Consider the following 27,094-nt stretch of genomic DNA (forward strand, 5'->3'; position numbering starts at 1 on the left):
CATTGTTTAATCCGATGTAAAACTGCTCTGACGTATGCCTATGTTCTGTTTAGTTATGTTAAAATAGAACATTGCATCCTTTTGTCATAATAAGCAGCAACGCTATACTGCCTTTGTCGACTGATGTCACTACTGTATCTCATGTTGTGCTTGTTGCTTTCCTACTCTGCAATTCTTAATAAATAAATAATAATAAAAAAAGAATCATACGAAACACTGAAATGTAATTACTTACCTGTTTTGAGTTGAGACCCCAGTGCTGGCCCCAGGAGACCAGTACTGGATTACAAAAGGAACGAGATCGTACTTAACCTGCAACCTGAATTTTCTCCCATTGGATAACATTGCCAGATTCCTGTTGAAAAGTTTCTAAGTGTGAACTTTTAAAATCGCTTTTTATTCCTGAAAAATCACTACAGTACCTAAAACGTTTTTGCTGAACTGTTTTCAGCTTAGACCCCTGGACTGAACCTAGGAGTCAGTCCTGGAATTACCAAAGTAATCAACTGTGTTTATATAAGGAAATCCATTGAGCTCAATGCTAAATTATGTGTAGAATTGTGTTGCCTACTGCAACTCCTGTACCTATTGTGTTTACAAAGTTTAGTGCCTTTCTGCAAAGCACTCATCTGAGACCTCTCATATTGAGAACAGTATATTTTTTGATACCTGTTGGTTCTAGAAATAAAAACAACTATATCTTTTGATATAAAAACAATTGGCCTGGAGTTCAGTCTTTGAGTGTGTGACACCTTTTGCTGACTGAGTGTGTACAACAAATGCTTTACACTGTTCTCTGGTAATGCCTTACTGCTCGACCAAGCTACCACTTTAGAGAGTAAGGTCACACCTGGCTTTAACCTTTGTTATACCTCTGGGGTTTGTGGACTCTATACACACTGTACCTTATTCCGGTCCAGTATATATAGAGCCACTTTCTCACAGACTGGATCCAGAAAGTTTTCGTCAGCAGTACCCCTGCTCGTCAGTAGGCGTCGGTCGTGCGGCTCCGCGTGCGTCATTGGCGTAGTTGTCACCGAGATGACGTCGTTTGATCTACTTAGGCGCTCCCAGGCGCGCTGACGTCAGTTCTTTCTTTTTCCGCGCCAGCAAGCGCAGATCCGGGAAGAGCAAGTACCCCCAGTCACTTTTTCACTGAGTTTTTTTCTAGGCCTTTTGCCTCAATTCTTTTGAGTTGATCGACTCCTGGTGTCATAGGGATGCCCGGTTTTAAGAACTGTGGGGACTGTCACCGCATGATGTTGGTGACGGGCTCACACCACGTCTGTCTCTACTGCCTGGGGTGCGACCAAGACTCCAAGTCGTGCCCCGACTGCCGGGCCATGACACCGAAGACTTTGCCGGAGCGGTCCCGGAAGTTGCTGGAGGTCCTGCAGTCGGATCCGCGCTGCTCAAGGTCTCGGTCCCGTGGGAGGTCGAGGGACCGGTCGCAGAGCCGTCACCATCGTTCCTCTGGATCTAAGTCTTCGCACTCTGGGTCAGGTAAGTCGAAGCATTCCAAGAAGAAGTCAAAGAAGCATCGTCGCTCTTCAACATCCCCTTGCCTGTCGCTGCTAAGGGTGCGGGTGGTGCCACCCCCGCGGCTCCGGCAGAGCCTGCGACGTCGCCACCGGCCTACCCGTTCTTTCTGGGTCCGTTGGCGACGTCTGCTCAGATGCAAGAGTTTCTTGCTGCCATGGACCAACTCTTTGGGCCGTCTGGCCTCGCCGGTGTGCCTACGGGCCCGACTGGGGATCCTGCTTTTCTATCGCCGCCAATTCCGTTCCCGGCGCCGCCGCCTACTTCGGCCCCGACACCGCAGGACCCCCCTGGATCCGGGCTCGGATCCCTGGTGACACCGGTTGACCTTATAACACCTCCAACGGTGTCGACCCCTCCTCTGACACTCCCTCCGACGTCGTCCGGTGCCACCGCCGATGTCGGCCCCAGTTTCAGCCCTGAACCAGACATGGCACCGGATCGGGCCTTTTTACCCCTATGTCCCTCCTCCTTATTTTCAACCTGTTTCACAGACTTCGGGGGACGGAGAGGACTGGGAGGGCTCTGAGGATCCTCTCACACAACAGTGTGATTATGATCTGGACTGGGCAGAGGATTTGGGGGATGCCAGTTGTCTTGACACCTCACCTCACCTTGGCATGCTGTCTCCTCCTCCCGTGGCTACGGAGGAGGGAGCCAGTTACGCAGTGGTGTTGTGTAGGGCGGCCGAGGCCCTCCACCTCGAACTCCCTACAGTGGCCATCAGGACTAATCTCCTGAAAGAAATGCTTCAGCCGGCGGCAACCTCTTCGGAGCCCTTGCTGCTTTTTAATGACGCACTTTCTGGCGTTCTTTTGGGCACTTTGTCCTGGCTCAACACAGGGGCTCCTGTGAAGGGGAACGTGGCCCAATGCAATGGCTCCGGGTGACCCCCTCTTTCTCTCCCAAAACCCCACTCTCAAGAGCTTGGTCGTTCCCTTCCTCACCTCCAGATAGGGAATCCAAGAAGCTGGAGCAGCTTGGCAAGAAGCTGTTTTCATCTGCCAGCTTAGGGCTGCGGTCGGAGAACACTGCATGCCTTTTGGGCCGTTATTCCCACTCTGTGTGGGATACGGTTGCACAGGTGCTGCCCAACTGTCCGAAGGAGGCACGGACAGTACTCTCCCAAGCTATCGCAGCTGGGAGAGACAGGCAGGGCGTTTTCCACGACTGTGGCACTTTGACGCGATGCCTGGCTGAGGACAACTGGCTTCTCAGGGGATGTCCAGAACACTCTTATGGACATGCCCTTTGATGGCATTCGCCTCTTTCGCAATGAAGTGGATAGAGCGTTGGAGCGCTTTAAGGACTCACAGGCTACGGCCAAGTCCTTGGGCCTGTCGGCCACTCGCCATCCTCTGCCTTCCACTTTTCGCTCCTTTCGTGGCCACGAAAGGGGGGCCCCAACACGTTCGTTTCAGAGCCACAGGCCTGCGCAGCAACATCCTCAGCACGGCCGCGGATGTGGGAACCGTCGAGGTGGTTCTGGGGGCCAGTGGGCGGGTCAGTCCACCTCCGCAACATCCACTGCAAAGCCTTACTAGTCCAAACTTTCAGGCCCATCAAACGCCAGTGAGCGGCAGAATTCGCCATCATCTCCCCCACTGGCGCAACATCACTTCTGACAAGTGGGAGCTGCAAATAGTCTGAAGGGGCTACTCCCTCCCCTTCGAGACTACCCCTCCAGCCATGCCACCTCAGTACCACTGTATGTTGGGGGACCATCTTGCACTTCTTCAGCAGGAAGTCACGGCCCTCTTGGCCAAGGAGGCCATCAAGTGCGTTCCTGGGCCAGAAGTAGGTTGTGGTTGTTATTCCCACTACTTTCTGGTCCCCAAGAAGGACAAGGGCCAGCGTCCTATCTTGGACCTCAGGCACGTCAACCGCTTCCTCCGGAAGGAGAAGTTCAAGATGCTGACACTAGCTCAGGTTTTGTCTGCCTTCGAACCTGGAGACTAGATGGTAGCGTTGGAATTCCAGGACACATATGACCACGTCTCCGTCCTGCCGGCCCACCGGCGTTACCTGCGGTTCACGGTAGGCCACAAACACTTTGTTTACTGTGCTCCCCTTCGGCCTTACCAGCGCCCCTCGGGTGTTCACGAAAGTGATGGCGGTGGTCGCAGCTCATCCGCGCAGATCAGGGGTTCCAGTCTTCCCCTCTCTCAACGACTGGCTGTTAAAGGCGGGCTCACCACAGGCAGTTGTTTCCCACCTCCAGACTACGGCTGACCTCCTGCATTTGCTGGGGTTTTCCATCAACGTGCCGAAGTCGCACCTTATTCCCTCTCAAAAGCTCCTCTTCATCAGAGCGTTTCTGGACTCAGCGCAGTTTTGGGTTTATCCTCCCGAGCAGCGAGTCCGGGATATTCAGTGTAAGAAAGTGGCTCTGTATATACTGTTCCAAAGTAAGGTAGAGTGTGCAAAGAGTCCACAGTCCCCAGAGGTTTGGCAGAGGCTAAAGTTAGATATAACCTTACTCTCTAAAGTGGTAGCTTGGTTGAGCAGTAAGGCAGTATGAGAGGACAGTGTATAGCATTTGGTGTACACACTCAGTCAGCAAATGGTCCCACACACTCAAGAACTGAACTCTAGACCAATTGCTTTATATATATAAAAATATATTGTTGTTTTATTTTAGAACCACAAGTAGGTATAAAAATACTTTCTCAGAATGAGATGTTGCAATTGAATACCTTCAAATAGCAATAGACTTTTAAATGCAATCGATATTGTTGTTGCAATATGCAACACAAGTTAAACACAAAATAACATTGAGGTCAATGGAAAGTTTTAAGTAAATGTAATAAAATCACTTTACGAATGTTTTTCTTACTCAGGGCTGGATCCTGGATTCAGCCCTGGTGCATGTCCTGTAAACAGTTGAAAGAATTTGTTTTTGTTACCCAGGCAATTTTTAAGGAATATTTGTATGTTTTGAAAATCGACACTTGGAAGAAATTCTGGCAAAAAACAGGCAATGTTATCCTACGGGAGGAAATCAGGTTATCGGAAAATCACAGTGGTGATTACTTTTTAGGTTCAGTGCTGGGCTCAAGGATACAGCACTGGGATCTCTCCTGATAGCAGGTGAGTAATTTCGTTTTCGTTGATCGGATGAATTTTAAGGAATATTTCAAAGTTGCAAAACTCGATACTTAGAAGAATTTTCAAGTGAAACCTAGCCAATGTTACCCTATGGAGAAAATCAAGTTATCGGTCTTTGGGTAAGTACTCGGCTGGCAGAGTTAAGGTTCTGGGGGTAGACTCAGGGGTCTCCCAGGGTCAGGTAGGTACAGTCGTTACACCCTCAGCGGCACAGTGGCAGCCGGGTGCAGAATGAGTAGGCCCAATGTTATCTTATAGAGGATGAGGGGGCCTTGGTTGGTGGCTGCTAGCAGGCAGGCCACGCGGCTGTTGGAGCTGAGCTCCTTGTCACTTATACAGGGCAAGTGGGGAAGTTGGATAGGACAGATACTGCACTTTCAGTGGCACTCTGGCGCCTGGGTGCAGGGTGCTTTTGGGCCGTCGTGCACCCAATGTATCTCAGTGGGAAAGCTGGAAGTTGAACAAAGGCTGCAGGCTCGGGACCGAGATTCTTCAGGTGCGACCACTACTTCGAGAGGTAAGTTGGGAAGCTATAGGTTAGGTAGCCACCCAGGAATTGGGCACAGGGGGCCGTGGGTACCGGGTGCAGGGGTGTCTTTTGGTGTCGGGAAATCTTACACTCAGCTGGTCGCGGTTGGAGGGGTCCCTGGTTGTGAGGCTGCAGGCGTCATCAGGAGCGTCGAGGAGGGTCCTTGGGTGCTGGATTTGAGGTCACAGTCGCCGGCGGGACGTACTTGTGGTCTTTGTTCACTCAGGCACAGGCCGGGCTCGGCGGGTGCAGAGTGTGCTGAATTCGCGGTTCCTGGCTGGCACCAGGGGTTGTTGCTGCTTGAGCAGAACCAGTGCTCGTGGGTGTCCCAGTCTTTGGATGAGCAAGGCAGTCAGGTCCTCCGGGGTTTTTGAGGTTGCTGACCACAAGAGAAAATTCAGTTTGCAGATAAAGTATGTTTACGTTACTTTTGTAATCCAGTGCTGGGCTCCTAAGTTCAGCACTGGGACATCTATCTAAAACGGGCAAGTAATTAAGTTTTTATCGTTGGCACGATTTTTAAAGAATATTTGTAAGTTTCAAAAATCGACACAAACTTTTTCAGCAAAAAGCAGGCAATGATTAAGCATGGGCGGATTTTACGAATTGGCAATCCGCGAACTTGCGTATTTACGGATTCGCAATCCGCAAAATCCGCGAACTCTCGCAAATTTGCGGATTTTTTTTTTTTTTATGTTCGCAACGATTTCTGCCAGTTCGCGAGGGTTCTGTACCAGTTCGCAATTGCGAACTTACTTGTCGGCTCGCAACGGCCGCGACTATGTTGTTTCTACATCTGGTTCATCATCACAGGTTTACAGCACCCTCTGTTTCACCACTGCCACCCTCTGGTACACCCATGCCACCCTCTGGTACATCACTGCCACCCTCTGGTTGGTTTATCACTGTAGATTATGGGGGTGAAAAAAAGCAAGCACACCTGCCCTGCTTCAACTGACATGAATTAATTTGGGGTTGATTAATGTGTCACTGAATTTAAACTTCCAGTCTGGCTGGCACCTGCTTCCTTATCTGTAATTTGCTGAACTCTGAAGGGGCCCCTCAGGAAGCACTACAGGGAATGGTTACTAATGATAAGATTGAACTTTTGCACCTGCTGAGTGCTTTCAGTATTGTCTGTAATTGCTTTCTGTTGCAGTGTAATTTTTTTAACAGGACCTTTGTTGTATACTTGTAGCTATTCTCTGAGCCTGCTGTGAGGGTCAGAGCAGGGTCATAGAATAGTTGCAAGTAGGCAAATGAACTCTGAAGTGGCCCCTCAGGAAGCACTACAGGGAATGGTTGCTAATGATAAGATTGAACTTTTGCACCTGCTGAGTGCTTTCAGTATTGCAAAAATCCAAATATCCAGCAGCATCCACAAAAGTAATCCTTCAAGGTCAAGATCCAAATCAAAGTGACCAGCACATGAAGAAAGCACTGGGATGAGCCTGGTGGACAGGAACAGGAAGTTGGAGACTGTGGGGCACTTCCTTCCTCCCACCCCCACCCCCCTAAATGGACTCCTTGCAAAGAAAAAGTGCAGGCAAATGTCAACCTGAGGAGTTATTCTGATAAAAATCATAATTTTCAAGGTTTATGCTGCCTGCTGGTGGATTTCTTGTGCGAAATTGCAAATTTTGCAATCTCGCAATTGCGAGATTGTCGCTGCCCGCCGCATCTACGTGTTCGCAAGTATTTACTCCCGGGAAATTGTATAGTATTCTAGTTGGCAAGCAAAAAATCCGCTTCGCACGGATTTTACGAATTTTCGGCAAGTTCGCTAGAGTTCGCGGATTGCGAATTTACTGAAAATCCGCAAAATCCGCGAGCGGAACGGATTTTACGCCCATGCTTAGCAATGATATCCTATGGAAGGAAATCCAAGTTACTGGTAAGTATGGTTAAAATTACTTTTCAGGGTCAGTACTGAGCTACAATATGCAGCACTGAGGTCTCTCCTGATAACAGGTGAGTAAATCGGAATTCGTTGTTAGGCTGATTTTAGATGAATATTTTAAAGTTCCAAAACTTCACACTTGGGAGAATTTCCTAGTGAAACCAGTCAATGTTAGCCTATGGAAGAAAAGTGAGTTATCGGCTTTTAGGTAAGTACTCGACTGGCAGAGTTAAGGTTCTGGGCATAGACTCAGGGGTCTCCCAGGGTCAGTTAGGTACAGTTGGTACACAGTCAGCGGCACAGGGGTAGCCGGGTGCAGAGGTAGTTAGGCCCTGTGTTATCCAATGAGAGGCAGGGGGCCTTCGGTTGGTGGCTGCTGACTAGCAGGCTACGCAGATGTGGGAGCTGGGCTCCTGGTCACTTGCTCAGGGCAAATGGGGAAGTAGGATAGCACAAAGGTTGCACTGCCAGGGGCACTCGGGCGGCTGGGTGCAGGGGGCTTTTGAGCTGTCGGGCGCTCAATGTTATTCAATGGAGATCTTCAAAAGGGAATAAAGGCTGCAGGCTCAGGGACGGAGATTCTTCAAGAGCGACCCACATTTCAAGGGGTAAGTTGGGATCTTGGAGGATAGGTAGGCACCCCGGAGTTGGGCACAGGAGGACGGGGGCGCCGGGTACAGTGGTGTCTTTGGACGTCGGGAAATCTTACCCTCTGCTGGTCGCGGTTGGAGGAGTCCCTAGTTCTAAGGTTGCAGGCTTCGTCGCGGAGGGTCCTTGGGCACTGGATTCCAAGTCAGAATCGCTGGGGGGACGTCCTCAGGTTCTTTGTCCACTCGGGCACAGGCCGGGCTCGGCGGGTGCAGAGTGGGCTGGATTTGCGGTTCCTGGCTGGCACTAGGGGTATTGCTGTTTGAGCAGAACCACTGCTCGTGGGAGGTCCAGTCTGTAGGAGGGTCAAGGCAGGCAGGTCCTCCGGGATTCTCGAGGTTGCTGTCCGCAGGAGACGCCGGGATTTAGCAGGAGCAGGTTCAAGGATCTACCGGCCTGTAGGGCTGGGGCCAAGTCAGTTGGTGTTGTCGTCTTGTTAGCATCTGCACGGCAGATCCTCTTCTTCTTGGTCTTCTTTCTTGTTTCGAAATCGGGATCTGAGGAAGGAAGGTTCAAGGTGCCCCTAAATACTAAATGTAGGGGCGTTACAGGTAGGGGAAGGGCATGGACCAATAGGTCCCTGTCATGGGCGAGAACACCCCTATCCTACTCATCTCATGTGGGAGGGGGGGGCAGGAGCCTATCTCTGATTGGGCAGGGCTCCCTTTTCCCAAGATGTCCGGAGCCCGGAGTTGTGCTTCACCTCGCCTCTCCCACCTGAGGGGTGGATTTAGAACAGGCTGGCACACCCCCTTTCCTCAAGCAGGGTTTCCTGCCAATCTTCCCTCCAGAGTGGGGGTCAGAACTGGTGGGGCCAGTTGCTGAGTACAGCAAGTGGCCTGGAGAAGCTCACAAAGGCGGTATGCCTTTGAAGCTTCCCCCAGCCCATCCTGGGGGAGGAGACCTAGCCCCTCGCCCAGGATGTGCATTGTTGCAGGCCCAGGAGAGCGGGCGCTCACCACCCAGGGGTGCAGCAACATATCTGCTATGTGGCAGCCTAGGCAGACTGTCAGGACGTGGATTGTAGGTTAAGTTTCAGGGGGCATCTCTAAGATGCCCTCTGTAGTGCATTTTACACTGGCATCAGTGTGGGTTTGATGTGCTGAGAAGTTTGATATCAAACTTGTCAGTCTTCAGTGTAGCCATTATGGTGCTGTGGAGTTCGTAATAACAACCTCCCAGCACCATATACTCTTAATGGCATCACTGCACTTACAGTGCCCAGGAATGGTCCTGGGTACTGTAGGGGCACAGGGCTCATGCATCTCTGCCCACACCTCTGGCATAGGGCACCCAGCTAGAGGGGTGAATGATATATGCCAGGGCAGTGGGTTTGTGGGCATGGCACACAGGGATGTGTGCCATGTTGACTTTGTTTAGTTCTGCACCAGGACACTCAGTCTGCAAAGGCAGAGTGTGGGTGTCAGGGTGCAGGGCCCCTAAGGGTGGCACAATAAGTGCTGCAGCCCTTAGGGGTCTTCTCTGGTCACAATGCCCTGGGTACCTAGGGTACTATTTACCAGGGTCTGACATGTGGCCAGAGATGCCAATTCTTGTTTTAGCTTCAATGCAGTTTTAGGGAAGGAACACAGGCCCAAGGCACCTGATTGGCAGGAGCCCAGGGCACACTCAGTCAAAGCACATCAGCAATTCAGTAAAAAGTGGGGGCATACCATGCAAGAAAGATAGCTTTTTCTCACAGTTACAGATTCCTTACCACCCCACCCATCTTCCCCGTTCTGCGAACTCCTTTCTAGGGTTAAGGTCATCCCGTTCAGGGCCCTAGTTTCATGGCACCAGTGGTCAGTTTTGTAAGTAGCTCCAGCGACGTCATCTCAGCGACGACGACGCATGCGGAGCCTCACGATGACGCCTACCGACGCGGGGTACTTACGACGAAAACTTTCCGGGTCCAGTCTGACGCCTGGGGGTAATTCTAAGGTAAGGAATCTATCACTACTAATATTTCTTACAGATATATTGTTACCGAAAGTAAGTAACTTGTGCGATTAGTGTATTCCTAAGACACCTCGCCATAGCCTATCATGCATTTGGGCACCATCCTCTGGATAAAAAGAGTTTAGTAACCTTACCATATGATTGTAAAATATTCAGGCTGGAATGTACATGCATATTTATCACCATCACTTTTTAACTTTTCTGTATGGATCGCTCTCTCCATGCTAATGTGACCATGGCTACAAGTCTTAAATCCAACTAAAATATTGAAATTCGTACTTCTTACTTGGGTATCCTTAACACTTGTAGCAGTGTGTGAATTATGATCCACAGCAGTTCAACTATAGCAATCAGTAAGGAGCACTCACCCTTTTTGTTTGTAAGACTGAAATATATCAGCCTTACAGACAAAAAGGTTGGGTTCTACTGATGACTCAGTCCCGGGTCCTAAGAAAGCTCCCGCCAAATCGTTGTTGAAGCAGTGGCAACCAAACGGATCTCAGCATGAGATCTGTCTGGTCCGCCGAGCCTCTGCAGCATGTTATATGCTAAGTTTTGAGCCTTTGTTGCGCAAAAAGTACTCAACGGATTTACACCAAGATCACAAAAAGCACTCTTTCTGGACCAAGATCTACCGTTCTGCCATGTGTGGTGTAAATTTGTTCAGGCATTTGGGCTGTAGCTGTACCAATAGTTCCCATGGAAAAAGGAATGTTGAAAATGCATTTTGGGACCCTCCCTTTTTCTTGGACCTCCCTGAAAGAGCAAACCTAAACTTTCTGTGCAAAACTGAGAAACATCTGTTCGGGGCCATTCAGAGTTCTGCAACTCCAGAAATTAAAACAGTCACTTGGATCGACGACCTTCGATTTTTCTTTAGCGTTTTTGTCAAATGCTCTAAAGCATCCTGCCGTATTGATTCAACATTTACTACTAGAAGACCTCAAAGTGAATCTTCCCATTCTTGGCACCAACAACTTTTATTTTTATGTTGGGAACTGATTGAGGAACCCCTGTCCCCCCTGCCTGCTTCCCAGGCAGCAGCCATCCTAGGTGTGGCGGTTGCTTGCTCTATTCCTTTACTCCCACTCTGAAGGAGCAGCATTTTCTGTGCTCCTCCAGCCAGGAGCAAGCAAAGCTGTGTTCCCTGCCGCTCAGAGTGCGGTCAGGGAATTGCAATTGTATTCCCTGACCTCATTCTCTCAGGTAGGGAGCAGCATAGTGTACCGGAGGATGGGTCTCCAGGACAGTGTATGTCATCAGGCCCCGGGAAATGGTTAAGTTAGGGTGGCCCCAAAGCAAACAAAAAAATCTATTTCCTACTTCCAGTGAATAATATGTATTGGTGTGAGACGTTCATCTTAGTGATAATTACAGTGAGAAAAATTGACATACCTTATTTAATACATACCTCTATTGCCTAAATGACGTCAACATTACTGCTAACTCTCACCAGACAACTATCATTTTCATCTCCTCTGTTCACACCTTTTTAAATAGAGTAATGAGGCTTAAACGTTGATGATACTGGTACGTAATTTACTGCACGGAGGCACTTTGGCTGTTTTTTCCTAGTCCACAGCGGCATTTCCAGGACTTTCCTTCACAACTCGCCGCACCCGCTCCGCGGGTGCTGCGTCGCCTCACAGACACCGGGGCAATCGTTGTTGGACTACAAGCAGGGCTCCGGGTGAGTGCGGTCAGCGGGGCTGCGAGCGTGCAGGGGACTCCAGTATCCAGGAGCCCCTGCAAGACCATTTGCGAACTTCCGGTCCGCTCTCCCTGCTGCCCGCCCCCCGCCCCTCTCTGGTGTTAAAGGCTTCTTCCATCTCCTTACCTGTGGGACGTAATTTACTGCACGGAGGCACTTTGGCTGTTTTTTCCTAGTCCACAGCGGCATTTCCAGGACTTTCCTTCACAACTCGCCGCACCCGCTCCGCGGGTGCCGCGTCGCCTCACAGACACCGGGGCAATCGTTGTTGGACTACAAGCAGGGCTCCGGGTGAGTGCGGTCAGCGGGGCTGCGAGCGTGCAGGGGACTCCAGGAGCCCCTGCAAGACCATTTGCGAACTTCCGGTCCGCTCTCCCTGCTGCCCGCCCCCCGCCCCTCTCTGGTGTTAAAGGCTTCTTCCATCTCCTTACCTGTGGGACGTAATTTACTGCACGGAGGCACTTTGGCTGTTTTTTCCTAGTCCACAGCGGCATTTCCAGGACTTTCCTTCACAACTCGCCGCACCCGCTCCGCGGGTGCCGCGTCGCCTCACAGACACCGGGGCAATCGTTGTTGGACTACAAGCAGGGCTCCGGGTGAGTGCGGTCAGCGGGGCTGCGAGCGTGCAGGGGACTCCAGTATCCAGGAGCCCCTGCAAGACCATTTGCGAACTTCCGGTCCGCTCTCCCTGCTGCCCGCCCCCCGCCCCTCTCTGGTGTTAAAGGCTTCTTCCATCTCCTTACCTGTGGGACGTAATTTACTGCACGGAGGCACTTTGGCTGTTTTTTCCTAGTCCACAGCGGCATTTCCAGGACTTTCCTTCACAACTCGCCGCGCCCGCTCCGCGGGTGCCGCGTCGCCTCACAGACACCGGGGCAATCGTTGTTGGACTACAAGCAGGGCTCCGGGTGAGTGCGGTCAGCGGGGCTGCGAGCGTGCAGGGGACTCCAGTATCCAGGAGCCCCTGCAAGACCATTTGCGAACTTCCGGTCCGCTCTCCCTGCTGCCCCGCCCCCCGTATCATACGTCCTCTTACTTAGTGTCCCAGCACTCCCGCAGCGCGGGACGCAGCCCGGGGCGAAGACCGGGCAAAGAGCGGGCCGTTTGAGGCCGTTCGAGGACTAAGAGGGCTGGGCTGGGCCACCCCCTCTGTTCGGCACATTATACAGTTTTATTTATTTGTATGTACAGTTATTTATTCACTTGTATTCTGTAGAATGTGCTCACGGGGTAGTCGGAGCAAAACCCTTATGGCTGCGAGTAATTCCAATAGAACCCTGGATGATTTCCTAGTCAAAACCAACTTGGCTATTGACGAGGAAATCAGCAAAATGCAGCACAGGGTCTCTCTGGACCTTGAAGCTGCAAGAAGGTTGTCAGAGCATATAGCTAGTACAAAAAAATCCTCTCTGGGGAATATTGCTTCTGCCCGTACCCCTGATCGTACAGTAGCTCCTCGGCCTCTGATAATAACAGCAGCTATCCATACCGCACCCCCAACTACTCTCTCAAACTCCCCTCCTAACCCCCAACCTACTCCAGTGCATCAAAATACGGGCCCTGCCCCACTAATTAGTGCTGCAGGCTCTTTCCCTTCTCCCAAAATCAATTTAGCCACGAGATCGTGTAGTGCCAAGAAAGCAGCAATCTATAAAAAAAAATGCCTTGCGAGATCCATTTATGCCCGGAAAAAAGCTAGAATTGCAAGATCACAGTTTTTTAACAGTAGACGGGCTATGGGTTCTCTTGGGGCGAAAGATGACAGCTCTAAAATCATGCCCAGTGTTTTGGGTGGGGAAGCCGCTCCTGATTTACATCGTCTGGTGGAAGATAACATCCTCATCACCTCCCCAAGAAAGAATAGTGTGAACAATCTGGAGGGTCGGTTGAGTGGGCCTGCGCACGATAGGGAGGGTGATAGAGAATTCCTTAAAATAGTATGGGGCACGTTAAAGCAACTACTTTCCCCCTTGGAATTGAGGCTTTCTCGTATAGAGAACAACCTTCTTGAAATGGATAGGACCATAGTCACCCTGGCTAGCCTGAGCCTAAAGGAAATGGATGCCAAGCTTTCACGCGAGATCGAATCCACCCCTCAGCCCAAAGCACCAGAACTTGTCCAACCTTCCCCACAATTACCCCAAAGTATCCCCGTGACCTTACCAACACCTAAACCCATACCAAAGCCCCGCACCACCATTGTAAATTCTATTGTACCTACCCCTAGCCCAGTTGTACCAAAACCCTTTTCCCCGCAAAAACCTGTTCATAGGCAGAACCTCAACTCAAGAGCAGTAGCCCACCACACTATAAGGCCAGAACCGGCGAACAACCCATTACGACAGGCCAGTCGCCCCAACTTCCGTGGAGGGTTTATTGACCTTCCACCAGAAGCTGGGCCCTACGTTATTATCTTAGCCGGCGTCCCAGTGTTGGACCAGCACTCCCAGGAGAATGATCTTTCTTTGAAAAACAAAGTCATTCATTGGCTTAACTCTAATAAACAGCTCCCCGACCACCAAAAAAGCAGTGTATTAATGGTTCGGAGAGTCCCCTGGATAGGCCCCACGCATAAGTCCATAGCCGGTGACTGTGTTGTGGTATCTTTCTCTGATCCCCACACAGCTCAGCATCTATGTGCATGGCCATCCTTTGAAGTTATTTCCACAATAGTGGTGAGACCTCTCACTTTTTTCTATCCTCCTAGACAACAACCTGCGAGAGAGGGGTCATGGTCAATTGTTCAGAATGCTAGACGACCGACCCATAGGTTTGATGGACATAGCCAGCATAATTGGTGGCATGGGGCACCCACCTCTAATAGGTTTGGCTGCCTGGAGGAGGTGGATTGACTTGGGGGGCCTGGCGATATATCGCCCATAATGATTCCTCCTCACCCACGGAGGATTGCATTACCCACTCTCTTAAATCCATCTCTTAATGGTCTAATTTCGCCTAAAAATGTGGGTGTACTTTCAGATCCTGTAAATATCCCTGTCACGGCTATGACTGATGAAATGGGCGTGGTACGGACACCCTGTGCCCATGGCACGGATTATCCACTAAGAGTGGCCTCTTGGAATATTGCAGGACTACGGGGACGCCTGGACAACGACGATTGGGCCAATTTTATTGACTCATATGATATCGTCGTTTTCCAGGAAACATGGTCAATAGTCCCCTTACACAGGCTGGATTATCTTAATTTTTCAAAACCTGCTATCAAGAGTCCCAAGGGTAGGGCCTCTGGTGGCCTTACCATCTGGATTAAAAACAATTTGGGCTTTCATGGCAAGGAAATATTGGTAGAGAGCGTGGACCTCTTATGCATTATTTTGAGTAAACCCAACTCTACAGATTTCCTCTTGGTTGATGTCTATGCCCGTGGCTGTCAGGGTGGGAGAAAACAAATTGTCCTGAACGACCTCGATCGACTATTTAAAAATTCTAAAACCGATCAGACTGTTATCGTAGCGGGAGATATGAATACTTCCATCGAGCCCATTTTTTCCTTGGCAGAGGATGTGGGTTCTGAGGAGGACACCGTCTGGAACATCCCCCCGCTAACCATTACTAAGGGAGTTAGGGGCACCGAGGCAGCTTTACATTGGTTGGGCTTCTGTTTAGATTGGGGTCTACGGGCTGTAAATGGGCGTACACGTTCTGATAGCCTTGGGACCAACACTTTCGATAACGGTCTGAGCTCCAGCCGTATCGACTACATACTGATCAATATTGAGTGTTGGTCTATTGTACGAGATATGGTGGTAGAGTCCCGACCAGAGAGCGACCACAATCCTCTTTCACTCGAGATTTTGGTCCCCGGTTTGGGTGCTCCAGTCAGGGGAACGAATTGCTTAACGTCTGATGTAGTTTTGTGCGACAACAGGCGTCGAGTAAAATGGCTCAGGGTTCTGGACGACCATGTGCTTATTTCTAAGATTGAGGAGAAGGTGCGGAGTGTGTGGTGTAGGATGCCTCCGTTATCCCCTTCTGGTGATGCTGATTTTACAATCACTAATCTTCATGAGGAGTGTTTTCTGGGCCTTAAAAACCTCCTCACGAAACCTTCGAAGTCTGTTAACGTTAGAGTGTACAAAAAATGGTACAATAAGAGCTGTAGAGATGCTCACAGCAACCTAATAGCTGCTGTTAAGGCCCGGAATACAGATGATATCAGGACAGCTAGGCAGTACTATAAGCGTACCCTTTGGGCCGCCAAGCGGGACTGGGATGACTCTTACTGGATCGATCTCCTTAGAGCCTGTGAATCCCCCAACCTAATTGATTTTTGGTTGATTGTAAGGAGGGGAAGGGATTCAGTTGCCCAGAATCCAGAAAATCATGTCTCAGCTCAATCCTGGGTGGAATTTTTTACGGCACAATTCAACGACCCAAATCTAGCGGAGGATCGAATGACAGCAATCATGCCATCGTGTCCCCTCCCACAAATAGGAGACAGACTCATATTCTTGGAATCCGATACTGTGCATGCCCTTGAGTCTGTTCAGTCAGGGAAAGCTCCTGGCCTAGATGCTATTCCTGCTGACCTTTTTAAGCTTAATCTTGACCTTTGGATTCCTTATATCACGTTACTGGCAAATAATATAGCTGCAGGGGCTGAGATTCCCATCTCATGGAAGGGGGCAGAAATTTTGCCAGTATATAAGAAAGGTGACCGCTCGCTCCCAAACAATTATCGGCCCATTAGTTTGATCGATTCGATCCAGAAAATTGTGTCGAGAATGATTTTAGCAAGAATCCAGGGTTGGATCGATTCAAATAACATACTTTCCCCTATGCAGGCAGGATTTAGGTTCGGTACCAGTACTATTGACCAGGTCTTCCGGTTCACACTACTTTTTTGGAAGGTGGTTTTTTTGGGCGGCGGTGTGTTATACGCCGCGTTTGTCGACCTTAAGTCGTCCTTTGATTTAGTCCCAAGGAAGAAGTTATGGGAGGCTCTTAGACAAATGGGCTTTCCACCAGAGCTTTTGAGCCTAGTCCAGCGATTACACGAGGACAATTATGCCCAGGTAAGGTGGGGTAGCCAGGGGCAGGTGACTAAAAGCTTCCCTGTACAACGTGGGGTACGCCAAGGTTGTGTCCTGGCCCCCACCCTGTTCCTCCTGTTTATTAATCAGGTGGCCCTACATTTTATTAACACACAGTCTGATGCACCAACGCTGGGTGGTCGAAAGTACCCCATGCTAATCTTCGCAGACGACACCCTCCTCCTTTCTAAAACTAGAGCCGGGCTTCAGGTAGCCCTGAATAGATTTTCTGAGTTTTGTAAAATAAACGACTTGCAAATAAATGTAGATAAAACTAAATTCATGGTTTTTTGCAAGAAAACCCCCCCTAAGTGTTTTGTCTCCTTAAACGGTGTTCAAATTGAGCAGGTTAAGGTCATGACTTACCTCGGTGTGACTCTAGATCACCAACTCAATTGGAACCCCCAATTGGAGACGTCCAAACTCAAATTTAATAGGTTGGCTGGATGTCTGGTCCATGAACAAAAGAACTCTCTAACAAAGCGTATTACCCCTGCCCTAAAGATCTACGAGGCTAAGGTTATCTCTGCAACCCTTTATGGTGCCGAAGTTTGGGGCCACAAGGACCTCTCATGCCTGGCCACTGCGCAGAATAGGTTCCTACGGAACCTGGTAGGTCTTCCGCAGTCCGCTCCCATAAAACCCTTGTTGTTAGATCTTGGCTGCAGACCAATCAACGAGATGGCCCAGTTTCGCCTTGTGGCATTTTGGCGTCGTCTCTGGACTACCCCCGAGCTTGGTCTGTTCACCCGAGAACTGGAGGAGGTAAAACTTTTGTGGGGTGCGTATAAAATACCCTGGCTAAGGGAAGTTAAAAATGTTTTATATATGATGGGTCTTCCAGAGCTTTGGTCCAACCCAGGGGGTTCAATTTTTCCATCAAAACTTGAGTTCAAAGCGCTCTTCTGGGCATGGAAAAAATCAATTCTTGTTACCCAATCCTTGGACACAAACCTAACTGGTCTATTTTTAGTGCATAAGGTTATTCCCTCCTTGGAGCAGTATTGGGATTTGATTTCCAGGGTGTTAGATCGCAAACTATACCATCAGTTCCGCACTGGCACCCTGCCTGTCAATTCCTTTACAGCAAAATGGAACACGAAGACAGGAAATAAATGTCATTGGTGTCCCGAACGGGAAGAAAGTGTTGGCCACCTCTTCTTCGGCTGTCCCGTTTATCGAGCGCCCAGAAGTAAGTGGCTAAAACCTATATGTTTATCCCTGAATTGTGGTGGTCACAGAGACGCACTTACCAAACTCCGAGTTATTAGATCTGAAACAGTAGTGGTCTGTGTTGCTAAATTTTTGGGATGGGCCTGGCTGATTCGAACTAAGAAACTGGGCATTCCCTTGTGTTGAGTGTTTTACCCAGATGCATATATCGTTCTGTAGCTGAATATGGTCATTAGTAGTACTAATACATGTGCATATTGTATTGTATCTTATTGTCTTAAGGAATAACTAGTGTATTTTATCTTTATTGATTCATCTTTTTTATACATTGTGTATGGTTGTATATTGTCTTTTATGAATCTTTTATTCGAAATAAAGACCTATCGACTCGATACTGGTACCTCTAGTTCAAAGGTCATAATGTTAGATTGCAAATGTTTTTGTTCGCAATGATGCCCAGTTTCCTGTTTGATATTTTCTAAATGCCAGATACATGCAGGTTATTGTGCCTTGTTGTTCAATTACATATTTGCTCATTGTAGAACGTAGGACTTGCTTTAAAATGAAAATTGATAAGAGCAAAGAGTTTTCTCTTTTCGTTGGTTTACATCTTGGATAAAAGTGTCCTATAGTGTTCTTTTAAAGTGTACAGTTCACTTTAATGATTAACTCAGTGTCTTGCTCGAGTAGGTTTTATTTTCCCAATGAGCTGAATGAGACAATACTTAAACAAATGTTGCTTTATTTGATTTGGAACAAGCTTATGACGTTTTATTTCTCATTGCCTAGGTAACTGATCTTGATGATGAGGTTGGATCACCTGCTGAAGAATTCAGGGCATTTTCCTCTGACTCGGGCATGAACAGAAGCCAGTCTGAATACTGCAATGTTGGCTCCAAGACTTACCTGACCAACCACCCAGCCAAAAAGTTTGTGTTCGACTTCATGCGTGTCCTGATAATTGACAACCTCTGCCTTACACCCGCCAGCAAACAGACGCCTGTCATAGACATTCTTCTGGAGGTAGATGCCAGTGTTTTGTTTTTTGTTTCTGTAACCCTTGGTACTAGTAAAGTATAAGTTTGTCTTTTCCTTCAGTGATGGTGATTTGTAATCTCTGACCAGGCCCCTCTTCACAATATGTAGTTACTTTATTTAAAATGAAAAAATGTGGACAATTTGCGCAAACTTAGATTTATGAAGTATTTTTTAGGAAATTGATTTTAAGGATAATAAGTTGTGTTGCAAGTGTCCTTATGGCAGAAAACATTATCCAGCATTGGATGTTTCAATGTTTCACATACTTGAATCATTCCCTTTTCTCGAGCTGGGAGTCTAACGATAATATAACACCAGTAAGGTCAAATTTAATAAGCGATTTAGCAATACATAGCAAGCATTTGTTTTAGTACCATTTTCACTTAATTGGAAATGATGCTTAACCAACCATTTAGATAAAGACACACTGATCTCCACTCCTCTCAATGCCACTAGCCTTCAGATTTTCAACTGCATGTACCGTGGAAGACAGTTCATGTTCAGATGCTCAGGACATCATTTGGCACAGTTTTTCAATTATTGCTGGATACGTCTTTGACCCAGAGGATTTCCTCTTGTAGGGCCACTGTTTCTAGGTAATAATTCACTGGAATTTGTCGTTTTTCTGTCGGAATTACAGATTCCAAGAAAGCACGGTTAAGACCATGTGCTTCGTTTGTCAGGAAAATACTTTGTTAATGACCCTCCATAAGGTTGCATCTGTTGGCTGTACCCCAGACATGAGACCAAAGGTTGTAAGATGTATGACGTTCTTTACCGTAACTAGCAACAGCTGTGATGGTTTCCTGCTCCAAGTGCTCCAAAGTAAGACCGCTTTGGAGGTCACTACTTCTGATTAGGTATCTTCCCCCAAAATAAAGAAACCCCTCAATTAACACAGAGAGGAAGGACATTCTGAGCGAGCAAGATCTGTAAATGTCAGACCGTCTGTATTTGGCGAAAATGCTTTTACCTTCCATGCAGAGTCCTTTAGAGGTGTGTTTTGCAAAGAAAGACTTCCAAAACCACAATGGTACTGGCAAAATCGCTGCACACGACTACTGCTGACACGTTGCTGACGACACAACCCACTGCCGCGGAGCCGACTCTTAAACAATTGTAGACGATCGGTCTGTTGGCGCCTCGCATAGTCCAAGCTCCACTGCCTTTTCTGATGACCAGTCCTCCTAATCAGCAGATAACAGCTCTTCCAACAAGTCCATGTGATTACTTTACCAAACCAGCTCCAAAGCCATTACCTGCACAGTTGATATCTCTTAACTCATAAGATACATCCCTGTACGAGATCTCTCCTTGTCCACCAAGGAAGCTGGTCAACATGTAAAGAAAGTTGCTGGATTAGAGTCTGAGAAAAACCAAAGGGGATGATGGTGTAATCCTGCATCCCTCGGGATCGGGTAACTCAGTCGAAACCCACACACCACACCTGTTAACTCACAAATGAGGTGCCAGACCGATAGGTGAAGTAAGAAAGCTCTTTATTCAGGCTTGTTTAATGGCCAAATCATAAGCAAAGCAAGAGAGTACTAAAGTTCGGGATAGTGTCTAACCGTCCTCTGCAATGATGCTAGTCCTAGCACCTTCCAACAGAGGACCCCGTGCTAAATAATGGCCGAAAATGCCACTCGATGCGTCTATCCTCGTTATGGATCCCGCGTAATCGTCCTCCGCATGCGTGTCAGTCCTGACACGCGTCCAACGGAGGGCAAACGCAAAGGACGTCCTCCACACTCGATAACCCTCGAGCGGGGACTGGCCACAGGTCACAGCAAGGGACCTTGTCCTGTTAACTCGATACCCTCGAGCGGGGACTGGCCACAGGTCACGTCAACGGACCTTCTGCTCCATACCCTCGAGCGGGGACTGGCCACAGGTCACAGCAAGGGACCTTGTCCTGTTAACTCGATACCCTCGAGCGGGGACTGGCCACAGGTCACGTCAACGGACCTTCTGCTCGATACCCTCGAGCGGGGACTGGCCACAGGTCACGTCCAAGGACCTTCTGCTCGATACCCTCGAGCGGGGACTGACGTATGTCCTAAAAGGACCGGAGTCCACGAGCTCGAACCCTCGAGCGGGGACTGGCGTAAGTATCTAAAGGACCGTTGTCCTTTATGCTCGAGAACCCTCGAGCGGGGACTGACAAGGGGTCGGAGCAGACCGGAGTTCAATTAAGTACCACCGAGCGTGAAGCGGAGCCCCGCTGACAAGGACTCATGCATCAGTTGTTCCTCACCGTAAACTCCCAACTCCTGTTCCAAAGCCGCCGAATACCACGGAGCTCACCTTCCGCTTGGCATCCTCTCCGTACTCGCGGTGAATGTTCAAAATATTCGACGCCTACTGCTGGCGTCCAGGTTGCTTAAATGGGTACGCCCTCTCAGCGCGACTGTCTCGCACTGCCTTCTGGGGATTGTAGTTCGGGCGGGCTTGCTTCTGGTTTATGTAGTTCTCCTCTCGTGTTTCCTACTCGACTCCGACGCCGACGCTTGTCTTAACAATACATCCCTCTCCCGTCAGGGCCTCCAGCCGGGCCGGGCTTGGTCGGGTACTTCCTGTGAAATGCCGCCAACAACCGCGGAGCACAGATCCCGGCTACGGGCTCCCATGAGTTCTCTTCCTGCCCGTACCCCTTCCAAGCAACCAGGTACCACAGCTTGCCTCTTCTCCAACGGGAATCCCTGATGCAGTGTACAGTGTACTCCTCCCCGTCCACCAACACCGGAGGAGGCGCGATGTGTTTGGGCTTCAAGGAGTGTTTGAGCAACGAAACATGGAACACAGGGTGAATCCGGAGATTGTCAGGCAACTCCAACCTTACGTTCACTGGGCTTATGCAGTCCTTGATGCGGTAAGGCCCTATGAAGCGGGGATGGAAAACACTGTGTTTACGGAACCGTAGGTTCCTGGATGATACCCAGACGTAATCCCCAGCTTGATACAGCGGGCCTGGTCGCCTTCTTTTATCCGCCGTGGTTTTATATCTCTTCTTGGCCTCCTCCAAGCACTTCTTTGCTTTTTCCACGGTCTCCCTGATATGTGCCACCCTCTTGGCTGTTTCAGGTACTCCCGACGTCGACGAGGGGTGCGACAATGGGATGAAATGGGGATGGTGCCCATAGTTGCTGTAGAAAGGTGACACCTTGGTTGAGGCGTGTGTGGCATTGTTGTACGCGACTTCTGCAAGCCACAACAGGTCCACCCACTCTTCCTTTCCTTGATCTATGTAACAGCGGAGGTATTGCTTCAGGGTTTGATTAAGACGTTCCGTCTGACCGTCTGTTTGCGGATGGTAGCTGGTTGATAACGCTGATGTGACATGGAGTGCTGAACACCAGGTCTTCCAGAACCTTGCCGTGAACTGCGATCCCCTGTCTGAAACGATAACGCTGGGAAGGCCATGAGCCCTTACTACCTCTTTCAGAAGTACGACCGCCAATTGTCCGGCCGTGGGTACACCCTTACAGGCGATGAAGCGACCCATCTTGGTTAAATAGTAGACGACCACCAGTATAGCAGTACATCCCTTGTCCCTGGGCAACCCCACAACGAAATCCAGGGAGATGCAATCCCATGGCCTGGTGGGAGTTGGCAGTGGAAGCAGCAACCCCTGTGGGCGTTGATGATCCGATTTCATGGCGGAGCAGGTCACACAGGCCATGATCCAGTTCCTCACATCCGCCCTTAACGTAGGCCACCAGAACTGACGTAATACGTAGTCGACCGTCTTCTCCAGTCCGAAGTGTCCTGCACTGGCCGACTCATGGCACCATCCGAACACCTGTTTCTGTAACCGTGCGGTAGGCACCAATACACGTCCTCCCTTAACCGGAATGCCGTCGCGTACCTGCCATTCCTCGTGTCTACGCAACCAGGCTTTCCATCGAAAGGTGTTGACTCCTTTCTGAACGTCGCGTAGGAAGTGTCCAGGCTGGATAGCCCCCACCACCTTGCTTGGGTGGATGATGGACTCAACGGTCGGTTGCGGACTCCGCGCATCTGAGGTTTGCCTCGACAATGCGTCGGCCTTCCTGTTTTCTGATCCTGGCCTGTATGTGATGGTGAAATGAAACCCAGAGAAGAATAACATCCACCTCATTTGACGAGGAGACAATTGTCTGGCGGCCGTCATGAACTGAAGGTTCCGATGGTCGGTGTAGACCATCACTACGTGCTTAGCCCCCATCAACAGGTATCTCCACTCGGAAAAGGCGTCCTTGATGGCCAGAAGTTCCTTTTCGGCAACGTGGTCATTTCTTTCCGCTTGGTTCAATTTGCGGGACATAAACGCAACAGGATGTAGCACCCCCGTCTCAGGTTTCTTCTGCGACAGTATGGCTCTCACCGCCAGGTCGGACGCGTCCGCCTCTACCGTGTATTGCTGTTCCGGGTCAGGGTGGGCAAGGACAGGCGCAGATACAAAGGCGTGTTTCAAGGCACGGAATGCCCCCTCCGCTTCTTCAGACCAATGGAACTTCACCGACTTCCTCAATAGGTGTGTAATGGGCGTTACTAGCCCAGAGAACCCCTCTATGAACCGGCGGTAGAAATTGGCAAAGCCAAGAAAGCTCTGTACGTCCTTGATGTTCCGCGGCGCAGGCCATTCCGTTACCGCTTTCACCTTTCTCTCAGCCATGGTTTGGCCTTCTGGGCTCAACATGACCCCCAGGAATTCCACAGATGTCACGTGGAAGTCGCATTTGCTGAGCTTGCAATAAAGCGAATTGTCTCTGAGGATTTGTAGTACTGAGGCCACATGTATCACGTGTTCTTCTGTGGTGTCCGAATAAATCAAGATGTCGTCTATGTACACGACTACGTATACATCCAGGATGTCTCTCAGCACATCGTTCAAAAAGAACTGGAACGCGGCAGGGGCGTTACATAGCCCAAAGGGCATGACTCTATACTCATACAGGCCGAACCTCGTTTTGAAGGCCGTCTTCCACTCGTCTCCGCGACGCATGCGGACCAGATGGTATGCCCCTTTCAAATCGAGTTTGGTGTATACATGGGCCTTCTTTACTTGTTCCAGGAGCACGTTGATGAGAGGCAACGGGTACTGGTTCTTAATCGTGATGGCGTTAAGCGCCCGGAAATCCACACAAGCGCGCAGTTCCCCATTAGCCTTAGGGATGAAGAACAGTGGCGAGGCCGCAGGGGATTTTGAAGGCCTGATGAAGCCTAGGCGAAGCATCGTATCCAGGTACGCCCGGAGGTGGATGTTTTCGGGCTCGGATAAGGCATACAACCTACCGCCCGGTATCGTTGCTCCTGGGACCAGGTCTATTTGACAGTCGTATACCCTATGTGGCGGGAGTGTTTCCGCTTGGTTATCATCGAACACGTCCATGTACCCCCGATAGGCTTCAGGGAGAACCATCTCCTTTTCAGCTGCTGTGGCCACTATCCACCCCTGGTCCTCCGGAGCACACTTCTTCTGTGTGCAGACACTTGAACAGTAAGGGGAGTCCATTCTGAGTTCCTGGGTTTCCCAGTTGATTGAAGGGTTGTGTCTTTTCAGCCACGGTAAGCCTAATATGATCCCATACTGCGGCGCACAGATTATGTTGAAATCCAGAGTCTCTGTGTGTTGAGTCCCGTAGACTACCTCGATATTCCCAGTGTGGTGGCTGATGGGCCCTGAAACCAACCTGCGCCCATCCACAGCAAACACTTCCTCCGGGACCTCACACTCCTGAAGCGCTACTCCTACGCGATGTGCTTCCCTCTTGTCCATAAACAGCCCCGTGGCCCCAGAGTCTACCATCGCCGAGACCGAAACCCATCGGTTCCGAACCAACAACTGTAATGGAATGAACAAGTGTCTTTTGCTCTCATAGGAGTGTAGATGAGCAGAAGGGATATAACCATGGCTCCGAGAATCCCCTTCGTGGTTCTGAGAGCTCTTTAGTTTTCCGCCGGCTTGTCCACTGAAGCCGTGGACAAGCGACCTGGACGAGGACGACCAGTCTTGGGTTTTGCAGGGCATTCTCGAACGAAGTGTCCTTTTTTGCCGCAGTACAGACATAGTCCTTGCTTCCTTCACGACTCTTTCTCTGTGGCCGTGAGGCTAGCTCTAACGGCCCCTATGTCCATGGAGTCCACGCGGGGTGTGGGTGTCGCCTCGGTGATAGGCGTTTGACCCGACGCGGCATGTGCTTTGTCCTTCTTATGCACCCCCCCACGTCTTTCGCTAAGTCGATGGTCGAGGCGAAGGGCCAGGCTGATCAGATCTTCGCAGTGCACCGGTTGGGGATCTATCTGAGCTATCACGTCTTTCAGGTCCTCGCTCAAGCCTTGGTGAAAAAGCGCGGTTTGTTTGGCAGGGGGCCATTTAGATTCAGCAACCAAGCGCCTGAACGCGTTCAGATAATGGACCAGCCCTGTTGTGCCTTGTTTCAGTTCCAACAGTTCCCTGTCCGCTGTGTATGAATCCGCTCTACGATCGAACACCTTGATGAACTCTTCCTGGAACTGTTCCCAGTCGTACAGTAGCGGATCGTCCCGGCTTACCAAAGGAACCGCCCACTGTGCTGCATTTCCTGCCAGATACGAGATCATGAAGGCCACTCTCGCCTGGTTGGTTGGAAATTACTTCGGTTTACAGGAGAAATGCAGCGCCACTTGTGTGATGAACACCTGAACCGTGGTAGGATCCCCACTATACCGTTCCGGTGTGGCCAGGGGTATAGCTACCGGCATCTCAACCACCACTGCAGCCGGGGTTCCCGTGGTAGATGCCCCCGCGTTGAACGGATTGCGCTGTTGCTGATCCACCCTAGCCCTTAAGTCCGCTGTTTCTTGTCGTGAAGCAGCTAATTCATTTTGGACGTCTAGTAACGCCGCCAATACGTCCTCCATGGTGGCCATGACCGGTTACTCGACCAGGAGGTTGATTGATGTTGGATAGGTCGAATATTGTGTAATCCTGCTTCCCTCGGGATCGGGTAACTCAGTCGAAACCCACACACCACACCTGTTAACTCACAAATGAGGTGCCAGACCGATAGGTGAAGTAAACAAGCTCTTTATTCAGGCTTGTTTAATGGCCAAATCATAAGCAAAGCAAGAGAGTACTAAAGTTCGGGATAGTGTCTAACTGTCCTCTGCAATGATGCTAGTCCTAGCACCTTCCAACAGAGGACCCCGTGCTAAATAATGGCCGAAAATGCCACTCGATGCGTCTATCCTCGTTATGGATCCCGCGTAATCGTCCTCCGCATGCGTGTCAGTCCTGACACGCGTCCAACGGAGGGCAAACGCAAAGGACGTCCTCCACACTCGATAACCCTCGAGCGGGGACTGGCCACAGGTCACAGCAAGGGACCTTGTCCTGTTAACTCGATACCCTCGAGCGGGGACTGGCCACAGGTCACAGCAAGGGACCTTGTCGAGTTAACTCGATACCCTCGAGCGGGGACTGGCCACAGGTCACGTCCAAGGACCTTCTGCTCGATACCCTCGAGCGGGGACTGACGTATGTCCTAAAAGGACCGGAGTCCACGAGCTCGAACCCTCGAGCGGGGACTGGCGTAAGTATCTAAAGGACCGTTGTCCTTTATGCTCGAGAACTCTCGAGCGGGGACTGACAAGGGGTCGGAGCAGACCGGAGTTCAATTAAGTACCACCGAGCGTGAAGCGGAGCCCCGCTGACACGGACTCGGGCATCAGTTATTCCTCACCGTAAACTCCCAACTCCTGTTCCATAGCCGCCGAATACCACGGAGCTCACCTTCCGCTTGGCATCCTCTCCGTACTCGCGGTGAATGTTCAAAATATTCGACGCCTACTGCTGGCGTCCGGGTTGCTTAAATGGGTACGCCCTCTCAGCGCGACTGTCTCGCACTGCCTTCTGGGGATTGTAGTTCGGGCGGGCTTGCTTCTGGTTTATGTAGTTCTCCTCTTGTGTTTCCTACTCGACTCCGACGCCTGTCTTAACAATACATCCCTCTCCCGTCAGGGCCTCCAGCCGGGCCGGGCTTGGTCGGGTACTTCCTGTGAAATGCCGCCAACAACCGCGGAGCACAGATCCCGGCTACGGGCTCCCATGAGTTCTCTTCCTGCCCGTACCCCTTCCAAGCAACCAGGTACCACAGCTTGCCTCTTCTCCAACGGGAATCCCTGATGCAGTGTACAGTGTACTCCTTCTCCCCGTCCACCAACACCGGAGGAGGCGCGATGTGTTTGGGCTTCAAGGAGGGTTTGAGCAACGAAACATGGAACACAGGGTGAATCCGGAGATTGTCAGGCAACTCCAACCTTACGTTCACTGGGCTTATGCAGTCCTTGATGCGGTAAGGCCCTATGAAGCGGGGATGGAAAACGCTGTGTTTACGGAACGGTAGGTTCCTGGATGATACCCAGACGTAATCCCCAGCTTGATACAGCGGGCCTGGTCGCCTTCTTTTATC

General features: G+C 50.1%; 1 protein-coding gene across 3 annotated transcripts in view; it reads left to right on the top strand.

Annotated features, from left to right (window-relative positions):
- Positions 1-27,094, top strand: part of WDFY3 (WD repeat and FYVE domain containing 3) — a 1,930,620-nt gene that overhangs the window by 1,038,228 nt on the left and 865,298 nt on the right. For all 3 annotated transcript variants that reach the window (XM_078676292.1, XM_078676293.1, XM_078676294.1), the window contains one exon: positions 18,411-18,644. In XM_078676292.1, the coding sequence (XP_078532418.1) occupies positions 18,411-18,644 (234 nt within the window). The remainder of the gene's footprint in view (positions 1-18,410; positions 18,645-27,094) is intronic.

The sequence above is a fragment of the Lissotriton helveticus genome, chromosome 2_1 (genome assembly GCF_964261635.1).
Source record: "Lissotriton helveticus chromosome 2_1, aLisHel1.1, whole genome shotgun sequence".
Lineage (NCBI taxonomy): Eukaryota > Metazoa > Chordata > Amphibia > Caudata > Salamandridae > Lissotriton > Lissotriton helveticus.